Below are 23,570 nucleotides of genomic sequence, written 5' to 3'. Positions count from 1 at the left end.
GAAAGGGGATCGTGTTCTTGTCATGCAGAGGCTAAAAGGCAAATCTGATGCTCCATTCTATGCCGATCCATAGCAAGTTGTGACTGGTAAGGAACCCATGGTGACTACTTACTGTCCTGGAAAGGCCATTATGAGGGACTCCTCACATTGCAAGCACCTGCCTCGGAGGCCCACCGGTGCCTGCTGTGGCTGTCTCTCCTGTGTCTCCTCAGTCTCACACCACGAGGTCTGGAAGAGTGGTTCAAGCGCCTGGACGACTCATTGAGGAACTATGATGTATATATGTTTTGTTTGTGTTTTTTTTATTTAACAAAGGGAGAGATGTGGTGTCTTGTGTATTATAGAACGGGGGACCCCTATGGTCCTCCCTGAACCAGAGCTCAAGTAACCCAAGACCGGTTTTATCCTAGTTGTGGTTCATCAGTGGGCTATGGCTTGGTTCCAGTGGCACGGTGAGCACGGGACCCATGCCTGCGCGTACCCTTGCCGCTTCAGTGTGGCGCTATGAGTGGGACGGGCACTCCCAGTCCTGGCTCCCTTGTATCCTGTGCCACCAGAACTGAGCTATACTCACTGACGAGCCTTAATAAGGGCTAAACCGGTTCTAGGATGCTTGAGTTCTGATCCGCGGTGGACCTGGCCAGGCAGTTCGGGCTGGACTGTTCTGATTGGATCATGGTCAAGACTGATTTGCATATGGCTGGGTTCAAACTGAGGTGACATGGTGTGCAGAATAATGATAGACTGGGATGTTTCCCGAGTAATTACCAGTGGCTGAGATTCATTCAAGCATTCCATCCATTACTTTTGTGTATCTTCCACTCTGTTTGAGTGTGTACCACCGTCATGTGTTCTAGGGTAATGCTTTATTCCACTGCACGGCGTTTCGGCAGTACTGTAGAAAGCCGTACGTATTTCTCATAAATGAGATTCTCACAAGTTATCTCAGTGCCATGGTTCTATGCGCTGCCTGTGAGTATTTGTTACTCACAGAATTCAGACTCATACTGCAAATAAACTCCGAATCACATCACAAGACAGAAACAAGTGAACAAAGGCAAACGTATTGCCACTTTCTCTTACAAACAAACTCAATGTGTCTGAACAATCTTCAAGTGATGTGTGTGTGAAGCACGACCCCTCTCTTGTAGGCAAGCCCCCACCCCCTCTCCCACGGTCAAAAGGCATTAAGTGTGTCAGTGCAGACATGCGCAGTGAGCAGCCACACACAATAGCACCTTAGGAAACAAGTGCAGACCAGCAGTGACATCATCCGCGATGTCGTCATACAAGGACATCACGTGACCTACCTATCTGTCCATAGGCCATGCTGATCAGCCTCTCGTTCACCAGCTTGTCCGTCCGTGGGTTTCGCGGCTGTCTCTTCATGATGTCACTCTCAGCTGCCTCGTATGCGAGAGAGATGGCAGGGACCTGTTGTGGGAGGGAAAACAAGCATTGGCGCATGTCAACCTGCACAGAACACACTTGAAATCAGACGTCCACGTGACTGTGCGTGGGTGTCTTCACCCCCCAGTGTTATGTATCCCGGAAGTGAAGGTGGCACAAGGGTTCTTGTTATGTTTGCCCCATCTGGGGAGTCTGCCATCAGTTACTGGAATGTGCAGCTATTAATAACCTCGGATACCTGTCTCTTTATTGATAGCTTGTCATCGATCAAACTGGGAGATGTTTAACTAAAGGCCAGTCTATGTTTAGATCAGCCAAACATGTGTGGACAGGAATCACGGACTGGTGAAAGGGAAGAAACTCGTGTGTGAGACCACAGCAGTGCACAACAGGTGGTGGCAGTGTGGCATCACCCTCCAACCCACACCTCAACATCACCCCTCCACACACCCCTTCACACCACACCTCGACATCATCCCTCCACACACCCCTTCACACCACACCTCGACATCACCCCTCCACACTACCCCTCCACACACCCCTTCACATCACACCTCAACATCTCCCCTCCACACACACTCCACACCACACCTCGACATCACCCCTCCACACTACCCTTCCACACACCCCTTCACATCACACCTCAACATCACCCCTCCACACACCCCTCCACATAAAACCTCGACATCACCCCTCCACACTACCCCTCCACACACCCCTTCACATCACACCTCAATATCACCCCTCCACACACCCCTCCATACCACACCTCCACATCACCCCTCCAAACACCCTTTCGCACCACACCTCGACATCACCCTTCCACACACCCCTTCACACCACACCTCGACATCACCCCTCCACACTACCCCTCCACACACCCCTTCACATCACACCTCAACATCACCCCTCCACACACCCCTCCACATAAAACCTCGACATCACCCCTCCACACTACCCCTCCACACACCCCTTCACATCACACCTCAACATCACCCCTCCACACACCCCTCCATACCACACCTCGACATCACCCCTCCAAACACCCTTTCGCACCACACCTCGACATCACCCCTCCACACACCCCTTCACACCACACCTCAACATAACCCCTCCACACTACTCCTCCACTCACCCCTTCACATTACACCTCAACATCACCCCTTCACACCACACCTCGACATCACCCCTCCACACACCCCTTCACACCACACCTTGACATCATCCCGCCACACACCCCTTCACACCACACCTCGACATCACCCCTCCACACACCCCTTCACATCACACCTCAACATCACCCCTCCACACACCCCTCCACACCACACCTCGACATCATCCCTCCACACTACCCCTCCACACACCCCATCACACCGCACCTCAACATCACCCCTCCACACACCCCTTCACACCACACCTCAACATCACCCCTCCACACACCCCTTCACACCACACCTCGACATCACCCCTCCACACTACCCCTCCACACACCCCTTCACATGAATGAATGAATGAATGAATGATTACGGTCTTATATAGCACATAGCTACCCGGAGGCATCCCAGCGCTTCAACTCGACTAGATCTCGGAAGAATCAGGCAAACAGGAAGGTTTTCAACCTCTTCCTAAACCTAAGGTGGTTAACTTCCATTCTGATAGGATCGGGAAGGTTGTTCCAAAGGGTGGCGGCTTGAAGGGAAAAACGCCTGCCTCCCATTCGCACTCTCCTGGTTTTAGGGATTGCGAGCAGCTTCCTGTTATCAGATCTTAGGGCACGTCCAGGATGATATAAGTGGAACATTGATTGAGTTAAGGATGGTCCTATTTTATTAATTGCTTTATGGACCGTAATCAAAGCTTTAAACTCTACTCTCTGCTGGACAGGCAGCCAGTGGAGTTGACGCAACGCTGGCTTAGCCAAAGTCCGGCGAGGGACATTCAGCAGCATTCGAGCAGCGCAGTTCTGCACTGTCTGCAAGGTTTTAATAGTTGCTTGTGTGGTGCCTAGATACAACGCATTCGAATTGTCCAGGCGTGAAAGAATCAAGGCCTGCACTAGTATTCTCCTGGCCTCAAACGGAAGAAGCTTAATTATCTTCCTAAGTAGTCTAATGATGGCATAGCAAGTTCCTGCCACCTTGCGAGCCTGAACACCAAAGTTTAGGGCTGGGTCCAACCAGACCCCTAAGCTCTTAATTTGTTCTTTAGGTGAAGGCGGAAGGCCAAGATTAGACGGCCACCAGCCCTCTACCGTATTAGATGGTTTATACCCCAGCAACATCACCTCAGTTTTTGCTCCATTCAGCTTTAAGAACGATCGATCCATCCATTCTTGTACTTTGTTGAGACATAGGGAAAGATTCTCAAATGGAGCATCATGAGAGGCCAGGGAGATGATAAGCTGCGTATCGTCTGCGTACGTTACCAGCTGTACTCCCCAGGGCAGCACCACCTCAGCCAAGGGCCTCATATAAATGTTAAATAGGGTAGGGCTGAGGGATGAACCCTGGGGAACACCGCACTGCAGACGCATTTGGGGGGAGCAGGCATCGTCCTCAAAGACCGCAAAGGTCCTATCGGACAGGAAAGAGCGCAGCCATTTTAGTGCGCCTCCCCCGACACCTACTTCCATCAGTCTGTGAATCAAGATGGAATGATTCACGGTGTCGAAGGCGGCACTAAGATCTAATAACAGAATGGCTGCGCTGTTTCCATTGTCCACAATCTTCCTAGCTTCCTCCACAACAGTAATTAGGGCTGTTTCCGTGCCCTGCTTAGCTCTAAATCCTGTCTGAGTGATATGGAGGGAATTGCTGTTTTCAAGGTAAGATCCCAGCAGCGAGTTGACGTGCTTCTCAGCGAGCTTACTGATAGTTGGCAGTAAGGAGATAGGGCGATAATTGGCCCAATCTTCCGGGTTTAGGTTTGGCTTCTTCAATAGTGCCTTCACTTTTGCCTGCTTCCAGGAAGGGGGAGCCGTGCCTGATGCCAGTGAGGCATTAATCATCTCTTGAATAACCGGGGCCACAGTATCTGACACCAAGTTCAGAATGGTAGGGGGGGCGGGGTCCGCCGGAGAGCCTGATTTCAGATTTTTCAGGAGGGACATAGTTGTAGGACCATCTAGCCGGGAGAATTCATCCAATCCGGGGCTACCGGTGTCCATTGGAGAGGGCAGGATCGATTCACTGGGCATAAGTTTAAATGAAGAAAAGATGTTATCCACCTTATTGGAAAAGAATTGTGCTAATTCATTGCAGCGCAAGTTTGCCAACCCAGGGTCATTAATGGGAGCAGGGGGAGTAACCAAGGATTTAAAGATTTTGAAAATTTCCCTGGGGCATTGGAGGCCAAATCAATTTTTTCCTGATAGTAGGTTGACTGGGCAGATTTAATTCCTTGTTTGTATTTCTTCAGGGCCAATTTATAGGTGTCCTTACTAACTTCTGAGTAGTTTTTCCGCCATTGTCTCTCCTGTTGCTTACATTGGCGTTTAAGGGCTTTCAATTCTAGAGAATACCATGGTTTTTTATTATTGCCACTTCTGTGAGAAAGTTCACTTTTGGGGAGGGTGACATCCAGAGAGGACGTTACCCATTGGTTGAATTGTGTATCAGCTACCAAAGGGTCCTGGGTGAGTGTTGGTAGTGTTTCCATCAGTTTCTTCCTCCAACTCTCAGTTGGAAGTTTAGACCAAACCCGTGTGGACCTCTTCGTCATGTTGGAGGGTCCAGGCAATGCCGATGGGGCAAAGGAAAGGAGCAGCAATTTATGATCGGTCCAGGGAGTATCAATTAATTTCTCAAAGCTAAGAGTATCCAGATTGGTATAACAATGGTCAAGGGTATGTCCAGCTCTATGGGTAGGGCCTACCACTAATTGCCTCAACTGGAGCACTTCCAATCCTGCATTCAGACTGATGCAAGCTGGTGAGTGTGCCTCGTCTGAGTGGATGTTAAAATCACCCAGTAACGTGAAATTAGCGGTGGTACTAGCGTAATTAATAGCGCTAATAGGGAGGTCCTCGCAGAATTGGCCATAGGGACCTGGTGGCCTATAGAGCAGGAGGCCCGACAAGGTGCAAGTGGAGGAGAAGGAAATAGCAAATGTTAAGCTTTCCGCACCTTTTATTGCTACTTTTTCAACCCTGCATCCCAGTGTGGATTTATAAATAATAGCAATCCCTCCCCCCCTACCCTCTGGGCGGTCGTGTCTCAAGATAGAATAGTTGTGGGGTAATGCTCGAACGAGATCTGAGTCTGAGCTATCGCTCAGCCATGTTTCTGTCAAAAATAACACATCTAGATCTCGTTCCTCTAAGAGCAGGGAAATCTCGGTGGCATGCCTTGGTAATGAGCGACAATTTAATAATGCAAGATGATACAGACACAGCCTGTCTCGAGTGCTGATGGAATTCTCAAGGGTGAAGTTGTAATTACATCCGGTACAGGGTGAAATATTCCTTATATGTGTTCGCAATTTACTACAGAGCAGGCTGTCCGTACCTCTGAGTCTAAGTAGCTCATCCCGGCTGTACCTAATCGGAGGACAGAAGCGGTCTGTTCTGGCAGGAGCCCTGGCCCCTGGGCCCGTCCTGGCCCGGACGGGCCCAGACGGGCTGTCCTTAGGCGCTCCTTTGGCGCGAGGATGGCGCATCCGCTCTGCGCGTCCGCTGCGCGGAGGCATACCCGTATGCTTAAATACTAGCCCCGAGTGCCTTGCAGTGCCTCAACAACTAGTACTGCACCCAGCCTGGGAGATACCTCCCTAAGATGGCTGCCGCGTTCCTTCCCCTCGCCTCCTAAGATCGAGGCCGGACTGAGCCCTTAATCGGCTGAGTCTCGCGTGAGGGTGAGGTCAAGGTAATTTAAAAGTGCCAACAAGCAAAAATAAGCATTAACACAGGTTAAAAACGAATAATTTTAAAAATGGTGCTGAGAGCAGAATTTAGTCTAAATGCAATCACAATATCGAGTGTGTGTGTGTGCAACTCCCGGCATCCGCCTCAGGAGAAATAGCGAGTCTGTTACATCACACCTCGACATCACCCCTCCACACACCCCTTCACACCACACCTCAACATCACCCCTCCACACTACCCCTCCACACACCCCTTCACACCACACCTCGACATCACCCCTCCACACTACCCCTCCATACACCCCTTCACACCACACCTCAACATCACCCCTCCACGCTACCCCTCCACACACCCCTTCACACCACACCTCAACATCACCCCTCCACACTACCCCTCTACACACCCCTTCACACCACACCTCGACATCACCCCTCCACACTACCCCTCCATACACCCCTTCACACCACACCTCAACATCACCCCTCCACGCTACCCCTCCACACACCCCTTCACACCACACCTCAACATCACCCCTCCACGCTTCCCCTCTACACACCCCTTCACACCACACCTTGACATCACCCCTCAACACTACCCCTCCACAACACCCCTTCACACCACACCTTCCTATCACACCTTCACATCACGTTTCGACATGACCGGGTCGCTCTTCCAGCCGTATCTCCATCGGAGTGTCCTCTGCATATACCTCATGATCTAGTGTGTAATATTACACTACATATGTCACTTTTGTCTTTGTTTAAGGAGTTTTGCTTTTCTGTTGAAGAAATGAGCGCTTTGCTAACTTCATGTATTTAAAATCATGTTTATTTGCTCAGCCTAGGGTCAAATTGTTCTACTAAGACTGCGACCTCAGGGACAGGAGGTAACCAAATTAGATTATGGTAAGTTTATCTATTTACTTAAAGACATGGAATTGTACTAATCTCATTTTCAACACTAGTTTGTTACTGCGGATATACAGCATATCTATTTGTGTTTTTCCAATCCCCCATTTGGGTCTTGGCTATAACAGTATCAAACGGAAATACAATGATATATTAGCGCTGAGTGGTGTCTGTTATTCATTTATACTTATTGTTACAATTTACAAAGTAAACAGCCATTCAGATTGGAATATATGTCACTTTTAATCAGCCTCTTTGTGAAAATCTCTTATGTGACAGATAAAGTTCGTTCTCAATAGAACAGTTCCTATTGCAATGCATGAGCTGTTGAAATGTTTCAGCCACTATTCTAATTAAATCACAGACTTCTTCAGGACCAATGCAATCAGAGATATTCAAAAAAAGGTACACGTTTTAGATGTTTTATGGGAAATCGTTCAAAGATATGTTAAGTCTAACACCAAAGTAGAACAGGTCATTATCACATGAGTTCTGGAAAGGAACTGACCTTTAACCAATAGACCATCATTTTAACTACAATATAAAAGTCTATCCTGTTACAGGTAAAAGATTCATCACTTTACTATTCCGAGGACCATATATGAGCATTACATGAGACTAGAATTGGGTGACCAGGCAAGGTTTTTATCCCTACTAGAGCCAGCCACCAGAGAGCGTGGACCCCGGACAGTATGTACGGATGAGGTATCTGAGTGGTGATGGCAAAGGGGAGACCAGAGTACTGCACGTGTCTCGAGGGAGCACGAAAAAGAAGACACCCCTAACACTGGGCATTCAAACAATATTTTAGTTGACCACAAAAGAGCAGAAGGCAAACTTTCCCTCTTTGTTTCACAACAAGGATGTTCCACGTTTTCACCTACATGACATGATGGCCACTCAAGACTAAGCCTGGGTGAAATTGTTTGAGGCTGCGAAATTTACAAAAATGTTGATATTTGTGTTCAACAATCTTTCAAGTTGTGCTAGTTTGGGGTGTGAAATGTATACCCGTGGGTGACTGCAGTGCATGGAAGACGTATTTCACCAGCTGCCACTATCTCGCACAGATCTGCAATACGCCCTTGTGGTCAGAGAGAAGTGTGTGTCATTTTGCTGACATTTTGTGGCAAACATTGTGATTTAGCAATCCCCCCCACCAAGACTGACTGAGCCCCCGAGGGGACAAACAGAGTGTACGGACAAACTTCCTATTATTGAAGGGAAAGGGTGTCGGGTCTTTCCTCTAGAAGCTTTTGGGCTTTGCCTCCATCTGGGAGCAGAGCTAGTCTCCAGTGCAGGAGAGACAGGAGGGGGCTGCTGTGTGCACGCTTCCACCATTGGTAGAAGGGTGCACATAGAGACAGAGACCGGGAGATGATGCACCATGACAACAGGAGGGGGCTGGTGTGTGCACACGTCCACCATTGGTAGAAGGGTGCACATAGAGACAGAGACCGGGAGATGATGCACCATGACAACAGGAGGGGGCTGCTGTGTACACGCTTCCACCATTGGTAGAAGGGTGCACATAGAGACAGAGAGAAGGAGATGATGCACCATGACAACAGGAGGGGGCTGCTGTGTGCACGCTTCCACCATTGGTAGACGGGTGCACATGGAGACAGAGAGAGGGAGATGATGCACCATGACAACAGGAGGGGGCTGCTGTGTGCACGCTTCCACCATTGGTAGAAGGGTGCACATAGAGACAGAGACCGGGAGATGATGCACCATGACAACAGGAGGGGGCTGCTGTGTGCACGCTTCCACCATTGGTAGACGGGTGCACATAGAGACAGAGAGAGGGAGATGATGCACCATGACAACAGGAGGGGGCTGCTGTGTGCACGCTTCCACCATTGGTAGAAGGGTGCACATAGAGACAGAGACCGGGAGATGATGCACCATGACAACAGGAGGGGGCTGCTGTGTGCACGCTTCCACCATTGGTAGAAGGGTGCACATAGAGACAGAGACCGGGAGATGATGCACCATGACAACAGGAGGGGGCTGCTGTGTGCACGCTTCCACCATTGGTAGACGGGTGCACATAGAGACAGAGAGAGGGAGATGATGCACCATGACAACAGGAGGGGGCTGCTGTGTGCACGCATCCACCATTGGTAGAAGGGTGCACATAGAGACAGAGACCGGGAGAGGATGCACCATGACAACAGGAGGGGGCTGCTGTGTGCACGCTTCCACCATTGGTAGACGGGTGCACATAGAGACAGAGAGAGGGAGATGATGCATGTTGGAAAGGCGTCCGCCGGAGGGGGGTTCGAACACGTCTTGCCCACCCCTTTGACCCACCTCTCCCAAGTAAGCCGAACCAGGCGCGCACACCCTGAGCTGCACTGTGAACAGAGGGACACCACACGTATTCTTTGTAGGACGATAAGTTCTTTTATCGATGATTTCAGGGATCTTTATGACCCAAAAGGCAAATAGTACAGCAGTGGCACAACGTACCACAATTCAGTCGTGGGGAATGGGGGTAGCGGGACAGTCTTTCAAGATAGTGTCTCTGCGAAATACCCTGCGGAAGCTCACAATCCTCGAGCTGGAGGGTGTCGTGTCTCTGGGCGATCTCTTATCGAGTCGTCCTCAAGGGGAGCGCCGCGAGTCTCTCAGCAGGCACAGGTGGTCGGAGTTCAGGAGCCGCGATTCCGTCAGCAGGCTCAGATGGTTCAATGCTGGGGGCCGCGAGTCGCTCAGCAGGCCTAGGTGGTTCAGGGTTCGGGAGCCGCGACCTCGTCCGCAGGGCTCAGATGGTTCAATAGCAAGAGGCCGCGAGTCGCTCAGCAGGCCTAGGCGGTTCAGTGTTCGGGAGCCGCGACCTCGTCCGCAGGGCTCAGATGGTTCAATAGCAAGAGGGCGCGAGTCACTCAGCAGGCCCAGGTGACTTCAGCGTTCAGGAGCCGCGACAGCGTCTGCAGGCTCAGATGGTTCCAGGTCTTCTCTCCCTTGTTCCTCCGGCACCCCTTGTTATACTCCGCTGGTTCTTTGAAGTCCCGAGTGCTCGCAGAGGGGGGACTGGGATGACGGAGGGGGTTCGGCGGGATTTCCTGCCGCTCACTTCTTGGTCTTTTCAGGTGGGTCTGGGAGGGACCCCAGACGCTCGGTAGGGGAGGCGCCTGCTCCCCAGGGGCCTGGTGGCCGATTGAGTCCTCCCGGGGAAGGCGACCCGAGGTGTGACTGGGCTGGCGCCTCTGGGTCTGGCTCGAGGGTTCCCGCTCCCTCGGTTGGGCATGCGTGGTAGGGTGTTGAGTCTGTCAGGTCTCTGGCCGGCCCGTGGATCGGGGGTGGCTGGGGCGGCCGGAGTCGGGGATGTTGGGTCTTGAGGGTGGTTGCAGGTTGGCGGGATGACGGAGAGGGCCACGCCGTGAGGCCGGTCTCACACGCGTCCCCCCCAGCTGAAAGGCGTGGAGAACTACCCATCTACTGGGGGGGTTCTCCTCGCCGAAGCGGAAGAACCGGGACAGGCCGTCGGCGTTGGCATGATCCGTCCCGGGGCGATGTTCGACAGAGAAGTCCATCCCTTGGAGAGAGATGGACCATCGTAGTAGCTTGGGGTTCTCCCCCCTCATCCGCATTAGCCACTGCAAGGGCCGGTGGTCCGTCTGTACTCGAAAATGGGTTCCGAACAAGTAGGGCCGCAGTTTCTTGAGGGCCCAGACTACGGCAAAGGCCTCTCGCTCTATAGTGCTCCAACGCTGCTCTCTCGGCAGCAGCCTTCGGCTGATGAAGGCTATGGGCCGATCAATGCCCTTGTCGTCGAACTGCGAGAGCACGGCCCCGATGCCATGTTCGGATGCATCGGTCTGGACCACGAACTCTCGGGAGTAGTCGGGGGCCTTGAGTACGGGAGCGGTGCACATGGCGGTTTTCAAGGCGTCGAACGCCTGCTGGCACTGGGGGGTCCACTGCACCTTCTGCGGAAGTGTTTTGGAGGTCAACTCTGTGAGGGGCCCTGCGATACTACCATAATTTTTAATGAACCTCCGGTAGTACCCCGTAAGGCCCAGGAAGGCCCGAACCTCTGTCTGCGTGGTGGGGGGCTCCCAGGACTTGATGGCATCGATCTTCGGCTGGAGAGGGGCGACCTGGCCGCTGCCCACCTGATGCCCCAGGTAGACCACGGAGCCTTGTCCGAGCTGGCATTTGCTGGCTTTCACTGTCAGGCCCACTTGGCGCAGGGCCATCAGTACTTGTCGGAGGTGCTGGAGATGCTCGTGCCATTGAGAGCTGAATATGGCGATGTCGTCAAGGTACGCTGCGCTGAACTCCTCGAGTCCGGCCAGGACCTTGTTCACCATCTGCTGGAACGTGGCTGGGGCGTTTTTCATCCCGAACGGCATGACCCTGAAGCGGTAGTGGCCATCTGGCGTGGAGAAGGCAGAGCGCCCTCTCGCCCCTTCCGTGAGAGCGATCTGCCAGTACCCGCAGGTCAGGTCGAAAGTGCTGAGGAACTGGGCGGCCCCCAGGCGGTCGATGAGCTCGTCGGCTCGGGGAATAGGGTGAGCGTCTGCGCGGGTGACCGCATTGAGCCCCCGATAGTCTACACAGAATCTTAGTTCGGGGGCGACCCCTGGGGAGGCAGCCTTCGGGACCAGAACCACCGGGCTGGCCCAGGGGCTGTCGGAGGGCTCGATGACCCCCAGGTTGAGCATTTTCTGTACCTCGGTCTTGATGCAGGTGCGGACCCGGTCAGGCACCCGGTAGGCTCTGTGTCTCACAGGCGGGCAGTCGCCGGTGTCTACGTTGTGGACACACCAGTCGGTCACCCTTGGAATGAGGGAGAAAAGGTCTGCGAATTGTCCGAGCAGCTGGCAGCAGTCGTCGGCCTGCTGGGGAGTGAGGGTGTCCGACAGTTTCACACCCTCCACGGAACCGTCCAGTTCTTTTGTGTACAGGAGATCGGGCAGGGGTTCAGTGTCCTCTTCTGCCCCCTCATCGGTGGCCAGTAGCAAACTCAGTTCTGTCCTTACGAAGTGGGGCTTGAGACGGTTTACGTGGAGGACCCGGAGGGGGTTCCGTGGGGATTGTACGTCGACCAGATACGTGACCTGGCTCTTCCGTTCGACCACCTTGAATGGACCAGTCCATTTGTCTTGTAGGGCGCAGGGTCTCACCGGAGCCATGACCCAAACCTGCTGGCCCGGCTGGAACTCGACCAAGGTTGCGTTCTGGTCATACCAGCGCTTCATTTCTTCTTGGCTGGCCTCGAGGTTAGCCTCTGCAAGTTCCCTAAACTTCCTCGTCTGGTTGCGGAGCGCCAGGATGTAGCGGAACACATCTGGGGGTGTTCCCCGAGGGCTTGTCTCCCAGCCCTCTTTGACCAGGCTTAGGGGCCCCCGAACGGGATGTCCGTACAGCAATTCGAAGGGGCTGAACCCCAGAGACTTTTGGGGAGCCTCCCGGTACGCGAACAGGAGGCAAGGGAGGAGGACGCCCCATTTCCGGCGCAGGGGCTCTTCGAGGCCCAGGATCATTCCCTTCAGAGTTCGGTTGAAGCGTTCCACCAGGCCGTTGCCCTGGGGGTGGTAGGGGGTCGTGAATTTATACGTGACTCCGCACTGCTGCCACAGGGACTTCATGTAGCGGGATATAAAGTTCGTGCCGCGATCACTCACAACCTCGCTGGGAAATCCGACCCCGGAGAAGATCCCCATGAGAGCCCGGCCCACCACGGGAGCCGTCACGGTGCGGAGGGGGATGGCCTCGGGGTAGCGGGTGGCATGGTCCACCAGGACGAGGATGAATCTGTGGCCCTGGGCGGTCTTCGGATCTAGGGGTCCCACGATGTCGATGCCGACCCGCTCGAACGGGGTACTTACAACGGGGAACGGTTGTAAGGGAGCTTTGCGTTTTCCGCCACTCTTCCCACTGCCCTGGCACGTGAGGCAGGACTTGCAGTGTGTTTCTACATTCGCTCGCATCTTGGGCCAATAGAAGTGGGTCACCAATCTCTGGTATGTCTTGTCTTGGCCTAAGTGTCCTGCCAAGGGTACATCGTGGGCCAGGCCCAGGAGGAGGCTCCGGAACCGCAGGGGTACCACCAGTACTCGTGCTGCGCCTAGCTCGGCGGACTTTTGCTCGCTGTAGAGGAGGCCATTGTCCCAATAAACCCAATGGGTTCCGGTTTGATCACCGGCGACCTGGGCTTCGGCTTGTTGTCTAAGTCCCTCGAGGGAGGGGCAAGTGGTCTGTTCCTGGCAGAACTCTTCGCGGGAGGGCCCCCTTTCGCAGTGCCACTGGGCCAACTCGGGCAGTTCTTCGGGTTCCATCGGGGCCTCTGGGGCGGAAGGTTCCGGTCCTTCCCCTGGGTTAGTGTCTCCTACTTCCTCGGAAGGAGGGTTGTCTGCTTCTGGTAGGGGGTCCCTGTTCTCGGGGAAAGTGTTCGGTAAGAGGGCTTCACCGCCCTTGAAGGGGGCCACTCGTGCGGTCATGGAGCGCGTGGTGGCGCAGACCCACTCCGGTAGGCCCATCATCTCTAGGTGGGCTCTTCGTTCCACCTGCCCCCACGGGGAATTTTCCAGGTCGTTGCCTAGGAGGCAGTCTACGGGCTGCGAGGTCCGGACCGCTACCTTCAGTTCTCCGGAGACCCCTCCCCACTCGAAGGGCACCAGGGCCATCTGGCAGAGGCTCTCAGAATTGTCGGAGGATACGACCGGACAGAGGGCCCCGGCTAGGATCTGGTCTTCGGCAATTAGGTTGCGGTGGACCGCGGTGACACTCGCCCCGGTGTCGCGAAGGCCCTCGAGTCGGTGGCCGTTGATAGTCACCTGCTGTCGGTATTTCTCTGTGTTGGCGGGCAAGGGTGTCCCGGGGACCATTTCTCGATCCCCAAGGGAGACCAGGGCCATGGCCGCCGGTTCCCATTCCTCGGAGTCTTCCATTTCTTCCCCCAGAGCCACGGAGGCCATCTGCCGGGTCGTGGGGTTGGTCGTTGTGGTTCGCTGATACTGGGGACACTGGGGGTCATTGGCGAAGTGTCCGGGCTGCTGGCAGCGGAAGCAGGTGACCCTAGCTCGTGGACCTGGTCGTCCTGGGGCTCCGGTGCTGGCTGGAGACTGGGCCGAACCCGCCGTTGGTGGGCTGCTGGGGGGGCTGGTGGAGGACCCCCCGGCAAAGTCTCTTGGTCGGCCGTGGTTCCCTCCGCCCCTCTGGCGGGGGGACCCTGACTGTTGTGGCCGTAGTACCCCACGGGGCCCCGGGTGGCCCGGGTGTTCACCCAACGATCAGCCTCAGCGGCCAGCTTCCGAGGGCCGGTGAGTTTACTGTCTAGGAGATGCTGGCGCAGTTCTATAAAGCAATTGGCCGCTAAATGTTCCCAGGCGATCAGATCGAACAGTTCTTCGAAGGTGGAGACCTTGCTGCCCTTGATCCACCCGTCCAGAGCTCGGCTGTAAAAGTTCACGTATTCGACCCACGTGGTGCCCGGTATCTTTTTGCAATCTCGGAACCGTTGTCGGTACATTTCGGGGGTGAGTCCGTACCGGCCCACGAGGGCTTCCTTCATGTGGCTGTAGGAGTTCATGACCGCGGAGGGCAGATCCAGCGGAGTGTCTCTTCCTTCGCTTAAGAACCGGCCCCATAGGCCAGCCCCCCAATCCTTCTGCGGGACTCGGTGAGAGGTCATGGCGACTTCGTAGGCTTTAAACCACTGCTGGATATCATCGTTCTTATAATACTCCTTGACCACATCCTTGGGGATGTGGACTTTGGTTTCCCCGGCGGGAGCGGGCTGGGGATTCCCGGGCGGCTGTGACTTTTCGTGTCTAGCCCGCCACTCAATTTCCTTCAGGCCGCGTTCATGTTCTAGCTGGAGTTTCTTTTCGTCGTGCTCCCTTTGGAGTCTCTTCTCTTCGAGTTCCCCTTGTAGCCGTAACTGCTCGACGGCTAACTTCTTCTCTGCCAGTTTTATCTCTCCCTCGATTTTTAGTTTTGCCAGTTCCAGTTCGTGGTTGCGGCTTCTCTCTCGGTCCGCTAGTTCCTCGGCGGACAGGTTCCCCTCTGGCCCGTTGTTTCTCGCCGGGGTGCTTGTTTGTTCATGGGTAGAGTCTCTTTCCGTTTGGGTCGGGGGCGCCCCCGTCTCGACCCAGGCTTTCAGTACTTTCTGGTAGTCTTCCTTTGTGCTTAGTCCGGTGGTAGCGATGCCAAGGTCTTTGCAAAACTGTTTTAGTTCTCTATGCGTGTAATAGTCCAATTGATCTTCTCGGAACGGTGAGCTTATTTCGGTACCTGTGGCACCCAGGGAGGTTTCTCCTTCCATTTCTGTTTGGTAGTGCGTCAGTCGTTTACTGCGCGCTCTCCTTCGGTGTCGGCTCGGATCCCGTCGTCTGCCACCAAATGTTGGAAAGGCGTCCGCCGGAGGGGGGTTCGAACACGTCTTGCCCACCCCTTTGACCCACCTCTCCTAAGTAAGCCGAACCAGGCGCGCACACCCTGAGCTGCACTGTGAACAGAGGGACACCACATGTATTCTTTGTAGGACGATAAGTTCTTTTATCGATGATTTCAGGGATCTTTATGACCCAAAAGGCAAATAGTACAGCAGTGGCACAACGTACCACAATTCAGTCGTGGGGAATGGGGGTAGCGGGACAGTCTTTCAAGATAGTGTCTCTGCGAAATACCCTGCGGAAGCTCACAATCCTCGAGCTGGAGGGTGTCGTGTCTCTGGGCGATCTCTTATCGAGTCGTCCTCAAGGGGAGCGCCGCGAGTCTCTCAGCAGGCACAGGTGGTCGGAGTTCAGGAGCCGCGATTCCGTCAGCAGGCTCAGATGGTTCAATGCTGGGGGCCGCGAGTCGCTCAGCAGGCCTAGGTGGTTCAGGGTTCGGGAGCCGCGACCTCGTCCGCAGGGCTCAGATGGTTCAATAGCAAGAGGCCGCGAGTCGCTCAGCAGGCCTAGGCGGTTCAGTGTTCGGGAGCCGCGACCTCGTCCGCAGGGCTCAGATGGTTCAATAGCAAGAGGCCGCGAGTCACTCAGCAGGCCCAGGTGACTTCAGCGTTCAGGAGCCGCGACAGCGTCTGCAGGCTCAGATGGTTCCAGGTCTTCTCTCCCTTGTTCCTCCGGCACCCCTTGTTATACTCCGCTGGTTCTTTGAAGTCCCGAGTGCTCGCAGAGGGGGGACTGGGATGACGGAGGGGGTTCGGCGGGATTTCCTGCCGCTCACTTCTTGGTCTTTTCAGGTGGGTCTGGGAGGGACCCCAGACGCTCGGTAGGGGAGGCGCCTGCTCCCCAGGGGCCTGGTGGCCGATTGAGTCCTCCCGGGGAAGGCGACCCGAGGTGTGACTGGGCTGGCGCCTCTGGGTCTGGCTCGAGGGTTCCCGCTCCCTCGGTTGGGCATGCGTGGTAGGGTGTTGAGTCTGTCAGGTCTCTGGCCGGCCCGTGGATCGGGGGTGGCTGGGGCGGCCGGAGTCGGGGATGTCGGGTCTTGAGGGTGGTTGCAGGTTGGCGGGATGACGGAGAGGGCCACGCCGTGAGGCCGGTCTCACAATGCACCATGACAACAGGAGGGGGCTGCTGTGTGCACGCTTCCACCATTGGTAGAAGGGTGCACATAGAGACAGAGACCGGGAGATGATGCACCATGACAACAGGAGGGGGCTGGTGTGTGCACACATCCACCATTGGTAGAAGGGTGCACATAGAGACAGAGACCGGGAGATGATGCACCATGACAACAGGAGGGGGCTGCTGTGTACACGCTTCCACCATTGGTAGAAGGGTGCACATAGAGACAGAGAGAGGGAGATGATGCACTATGACAACAGGAGGGGGCTGGTGTGTGCACGCTTCCACCATTGGTAGAAGGGTGCACATAGAGACAGAGACCGGGAGATGATGCACCATGACAACAGGAGGGGGCTGCTGTGTGCACGCTTCCACCATTGGTAGACGGGTGCACATGGAGACAGAGAGAGGGAGATGATGCACCATGACAACAGGAGGGGGCTGCTGTGTGCACGCTTCCACCATTGGTAGAAGGGTGCACATAGAGACAGAGACCGGGAGATGATGCACCATGACAACAGGAGGGGGCTGCTGTGTGCACGCTTCCACCATTGGTAGACAGGTGCACATAGAGACAGAGAGAGGGAGATGATGCACCATGACAACAGGAGGGGGCTGCTGTGTGCACGCTTCCACCATTGGTAGAAGGGTGCACATAGAGACAGAGACCGGGAGAGGATGCACCATGACAACAGGAGGGGGCTGCTGTGTGCACGCTTCTACCATTGGTAGACGGGTGCACATAGAGACAGAGAGAGGGAGATGATGCACCATGACAACAGGAGGGGGCTGGTGTGTGCACACGTCCACCATTGGTAGACGGGTGCACAAAGAGACAGAGACCGGGAGATGATGCACCATGACAAACAGAAAGGAGCCAGCGCGTGCCCTGGGGCTGCCCAGAGGCCCTGAACTCACCATGTCGGTGCCCAGGTCGATGCAGAGGATGGTGATGGTCCCCAGAGGCAGAGGGATGTTGGCCATGATGAAGAGCAGGAAGGGGGTGATCTCGGGGATGTTACTGGTCAGCGTGTATGCGATGGACTTCTTCAGATTGTCGAAGATCAGACGACCTGCAGGGGACAGGAAACGGAAGCTGAACTAATGAGAGGGCAGACAGTCAGAGAGAGGAGGAGGAACAAGAAGTGCATGCAAAGGGAGAGAATCAGCACAGGCAGAGGAGGAAGAATCAGAAGTACAGGCAAAGGGAGAGAATCAGAAGTACAGGCAAAGGAGAATGAATCAGAACTGCAGGTAGAGGAGGAGGAATCAGAAGTAGAGACAGAGGAGGGAGAATCAGAACTGCAGGTAGAGGAGGAGGAATCAAAAGTAGAGGCAGAGGAGGGAGAATCAGAAGAGCATGCAAAGGGAGAGAATCAGAACTGCAGGTAGAGGAGGAGGAATCAGAACTGCAGGTAGAGGAGGAGGAATCAGAACTGCAGGTAGAGGAGGAGGAATCAGAACTGCAGGTACAGGAGGAGGAATCAGAACTGCAGGTACAGGAGGAGGAATCAGAACTGCAGGTAGAGGAGGAGGAATCAAAAGTAGAGGCAGAGGAGCGAGAATCAGAAGTGCAGGTAGAGGAGGAGGAATCAGAAGTGCAGGTAGAGGAGGAGGAATCAGAAGTGCAGGTAGAGGAGGAGGAATCAGAAGTACAGGCAGAGGAGGGAGAATCAGAAGTGCAGGTAGAGGAGGTGGAATCAGAAATGCAGGTAGAGGAGGTGGAATCAGAAATGCAGGTAGAGGAGGTGGAATCAAAAGTAGAGGCAGAGGAGCGAGAATCAGAAGTGCAGGTAGAGGAGGTGGAATCAGAAGAGCATGCAAAGGGAGAGAATCAGAAGTACAGGCAAAGGAGGAGGAATCAGAACTGCAGGTAGAGGAGGTGGAATCAGAAGTAGAGACAGAGGAGGGAGAATCAGAAGTACAGGCTGAAGGCAAATAATCATAAGTACAGGCAGAGTATAAAGAATCATAAGTACAGGGAGAGAGTAAAGGATCATAAGTACAGGCAGAGAGTAAAGAATCATAAGTACAGGGAGAGAGTAAAGTATAATAAGAACAGGCTGAGGGTAAAGAATCATAAGTACAGGTAGAGAATAAAGAATCATAAATACAAGCATAAGCTAAAGAATCATAAGTACAGGCAGAGAGTAAAGAATCGTAAGTACAGGTAGAGAGTAAAGAATCATAAATACAAGCATAAGCTAAAGAATTATAAGTACAGCCAGGGTTAAAGAATCATAAGTACAGCCAGAGGTTAAAGAATCATAGGTACAGCCAGAGGTTAAAGAATCATAAGTACAGCCAGAGGTTAAAGAATCATAAGTACGGCCAGAGGTTAAAGAATCATAAGTACGGCCAGAGGTTAAAGAATCGTAAGCACAGGCAGACACAGCAGCCATACAGGAGATGGGAGAAGTCTGAAGTATTGCCAAACCCAGGGACAGGGATAAATCGCACTTCAGGACTAAGCCTTGTTCCTGGCCACACCATCTCTCGACCTAGCCCCCTCAAGGCCCAGTCTCCTTCTACTGACCACACCTGCCATGCCATCACCCCCTACACCCAAGCAATAAGACCACCACCAGAGAAGCCTTTTTGGCTAGAGTAAGCGCCACACTGAAATAGCACTATGTGGGGATTGACGCTAACCCTGAACGCGCCTCCTTTCATTTGCCCACACCTGAAAGCACAAGCTGCTAATTACCTTGTTTGCAATTATGGGCCCGAGACACAGCCATGGGTATAAGTGTAATTAAAAGCCGTTTTTGTCTTGCCGGTAAGGTCATTAGCGATGAATGATGAACTGAGGTCACTGGTGGATGAGGGGAGAAACAGCCCTGCCATGTGCCACGCATCAGGGGTTAGACTAAAGCTTTTTAGGGCTGGTGTCTGCACTGAAATGACAATGTCACCCATAATTTTAGCTCCTCTAAGTGGGTTGAATGTGTGGGGTTAGATTAGTTTACTGTGCTGGCCCGGGCACATATTATGAGCCACACCCACATACAGGAGAGGTTTCTTGTTGTTAGGAAAATTGGCCTGGATTCGGCTTAATTGTTTACTTCACTTTCACTGAACTCTTGCTCACTGAAGTAAGAGTTTTTAGGTTGGAACAAAAAACATATTGTTTATTATTAAGCAGCCTGATGGGATCACAAATGAAGTCTCGTGACTGTCAGCGACCTGTCCCTATAGCCCTCCCCACACATAACACGCTAGTATGTTCCAGCTTTCCTGTACTTTGTCTGGGCATCTTCGAGCCGGACCGGACCCCGCATACTGCAGCACCGACCACCGTGCTGGACTCACAGCCATAACCTCCATACACTGGTGTGGCAGCATAGCGCCTTCGTACTGGTTATGTAAGAGGGGAGGCCTGGGATTCTGGTGAGTGAGTAACCAATTCCTGCCTTCACCCCATCATCTGCAGAAGGCAGAACTGAAAAATAAATGGCTGAATCTTCAGACCTCTTGGGGAGCAAGTGAATGGTGGAATGTGGGTCCTACCCCAGCAAGAGGTGTCAGTAGAAGGGTGGAGGGTGGTATGGGATGGTGTGCCCTAATTCGACAGAGGTGTTATTATATAGGGTGGTCTGTATTTAAAAAACAAGTGTTACTAGACAGGGTGGGACTTGGGCCCTACCTCTGGGGTAGGGCCCAAGTCCCATCCTGTCTAGTAAGATATAGAGTGAATGGTGGAGGGTGGAACCTTCCCCAGAAGAAAGCGTTACCAGAGGCAGGGCCCAAACCGGAGGAAGGTACAAGTACCTTTCATGTATGAGTTTGACAAAAGTTCCCCTTTCACCCTATTTATAGGCAGCAGAGAAGGAAGTGCAAGCAAAGGCCAAGATATTAGAATTACTAGCACTGGAAGCAGCCATTCAAGACTCCTGCAGAGGAGAATTCAGGCTATGCAGAGGGGAGGGGTGAAAGCATGGCCTGCAGTGTGCAGAAGAGCGCAAGAAGAAGTTCATGCCAAAGTGAAAGAAGGAGACAAAACACAGATTAAGTCCTTAGAGTTTTTTTTTACCTTAGTATGAAACAAAACAATCACAGGCTAGAACACATACAGAACAGACATCGCAACTACGTAGCATGCAACATGGCTGTAAGATTGTAGAAACCATCAATATTTAAGATCAGAGACTCAAAGAGACATAGCCAGTAGTTTATTTAAAAAGCAAAAAAGAAGTTACAGAACCCTGACATTTTCTTAGGATCTCTCCGCCAGTGGTGCTGACCGAATCTCCAGACTACCTAGTCTTGATTTCACCTCATGCCTCTTTATTCATCTACCTTTCAGTTCCTGTCTCTTTATCTTCTTTTTCATTCATGTTTTCTCGCTATTATGCGGTTTTCATATATTTCGCTTCTTCCTTTTTAGGTCAACGCCTAACAGACAGAATACCTGTCTGGTCTGCTAATGACTTCTTGAGGACATTCTGAAAGCTTCCTTGGAAAGTCATTCTATCTATTGCTCACCGTTGGCTTTGTGGTTTGTAACTCACATTTGCTGGCTTTATTTGTTTTAGGCTGTCTCTGTTGAGTTTGTGAGTCCTGTGGTGCATAGCCTATTTACTGTATTCTTCCATGAGTGATCACCTTCTGTAAACAGGCATTTAAATCGTGTTCTTATCTTGTCACAAATGCAGTGCCTTCAAAGACAGAGGTCAAAGGTCAGGCTCTGTCTTCCAAGGGAGCTTGGTGTTTACCTTTCTTTTTCTGACTTCAAAGTGAGAGGATTTATGTGACACTTTTGCTGTGAAAGGAAATACGTTTGTTCTTCCTCACTACAACTTTAAATTTTTGTAAATGAAATGTGCAGATATATCCGAATATATCAAAATTAGGACATCATAAATTAAACACATTTATTGTAATTCTGAAGTATAATGAAGACAAATATTTTAATACAAATCAATACACTGGGTGATGACATTTCCACATGTTTTTTGTCTACTGTACACTTTTATCACTAATACTGTATGTCTGTGCAAATGTAATGGTCATTTAAATTGAAAATGTGTTGCCTGTAATGTCAGTTTGCTACCACACCATGCTTACTCCACATTACACCATTTCACTCTACACCACTCCACTCTACCAAACTCTAATCCACTCTATGCCTCTCCACTCCACGACACTCTAGAACACGCCACTCCACTGTAACAAATGCCACTCCATGCTACAACACTTCATTCCACTATATGACACTACTCTACGATATGCCACTCCACTCTGCGTCCCTCCACTCTTAAGACACTCTAGAACACGCCACTCTAATCTACTCCAAGACATGCCACTCCACTCTACGCCATGCCACTCTAATCTTCAACATGCCACTCTACTCTAGGACACTCTACTCTGCGACATGCCACACTACACCCCTCCACTCTACGACGACACTCTAGGCCACTCCACTCTATGCCACTCCACAATCTACGGCACTCCACTCTACGACATGACACTCTACACCTCTCCACTCTATGACACTTTACTCCACGCTGCTCCCCTCCACTCTATGACACTACGCCATTCCACTCTATGACACTCCACTTTGAGACACTCCTCTCCACTTCCCACCCCTCTAGTCTAACCCCCTTCACTCTTTTTGTTCTGTTTTGGTAGTTTCTCAATCGCGGAGTGTTGTTTGGTGCTGCCTTTATTGTTAGAACCCATGCTTTGCGGAAAGCAGGCCTTTTTGTGCCCAGTCCACCAGAGGGTAGACGTGATTAGCTCGGACAAACAGCGATTGCCTGATTAGAAGCTAGTTTCTGAGGGTGGTAAGAGACCTTTCCCAACTGAGGTAACCTGGATTCCTACATGTATGATCACACATATGTTGTGGTTCCCAAAAATAAGTGCAGGTGTTGACATCCTGTTGCCACCAGCCCAAACTAAGCCCTGGACATGGCTCCTCTTGACCAGTGCTGTGAGACCGTATAAAGCATTCATTTTAGGGGGTTTCTGCATTTGTTATTAATCATTTAAAATATGAGGTGCCACTATTTGGCAAACTCCCAAAGGAATGTTTGTTATGATTACAACTACAAGATGAGTTAGTGACTGAAGCTTACTGAACGCTAGGGGGCAGATTTACAAGCCCTTGCGCCACTTTTGCGTCACTTTTCCCATGTTAAAAGTGACGCAAAAGTGGCGCAAGGGGCTTGTAAATCTGCCCGTAGGAGCGCAGTGAGCACCTGACATCGCCTCTCATGTGAGGAGGGTCGAAGGTCAGCGTCAACCTCTCCTGAAAGGTGTGGGGAGGCTCACCATCAGCTCTGCAAACACGTGACACGATCATTGTTTTGGAAGAGTATCACAGAATTTACTTGTGCACTGACTGTGCGCTGCTCTCACAGGTTCTCTGTGCACGCAGCTGGTGCTATACTACGGTTCATGGCTGTGCACAACAGCTGCTTCATGAGTGCATTAGCTCTGCAGACGTGTGACACTTTCCTACTCCGTGCACTGTGACACATTGTTTGCTGGTGCACAGACAGTGTACTCAGTGTCTGAGTGTGCACGTGCCAGGTGCTTCATTGGAGTATTTTGAGTCTTACATCTTGGCACTGTGCCACTGTGTCTGAGTGCAGATGCCAGCTGGTTCATTAGTGCATCTTCAGTATTGCTTATTGGCACCGTGCCACAGCGTGTGAGCGTGCACATGCCAGGTGCTGCCGGCAAGGAACAGTAAAAACATGTTAGCACTCCCTCCGCCATGGTAGAAGCCTCCCATGGCAACAGGAGCATTTTTTTTTCTTTATAGAAGGAAATCCTGTTTCAGATTTTTTATTTTGAAAAGAAATAAAGATTACTGTTAGTTACAGGGCTGCGCCCTTCCGATTCAGCCCTGTAACA

At 52.4% G+C, this 23,570-nt stretch overlaps 1 protein-coding gene across 1 annotated transcript in view; it reads right to left on the bottom strand.

Moving 5' to 3' along the window:
* Positions 1-23,570, bottom strand: part of ATP1A3 (ATPase Na+/K+ transporting subunit alpha 3) — a 410,340-nt gene that overhangs the window by 58,885 nt on the left and 327,885 nt on the right. The window contains 2 exon segments of the mRNA XM_085615596.1: positions 1,311-1,434; positions 17,625-17,779. Coding sequence (XP_085471722.1) covers positions 1,311-1,434; positions 17,625-17,779 — 279 coding nt within the window.

Source organism: Triturus cristatus, chromosome 7, assembly GCF_964204655.1.
Source record: "Triturus cristatus chromosome 7, aTriCri1.1, whole genome shotgun sequence".
Taxonomy (NCBI): domain Eukaryota; kingdom Metazoa; phylum Chordata; class Amphibia; order Caudata; family Salamandridae; genus Triturus; species Triturus cristatus.
This window is presented reverse-complemented; position numbering and strand designations above follow the sequence as displayed.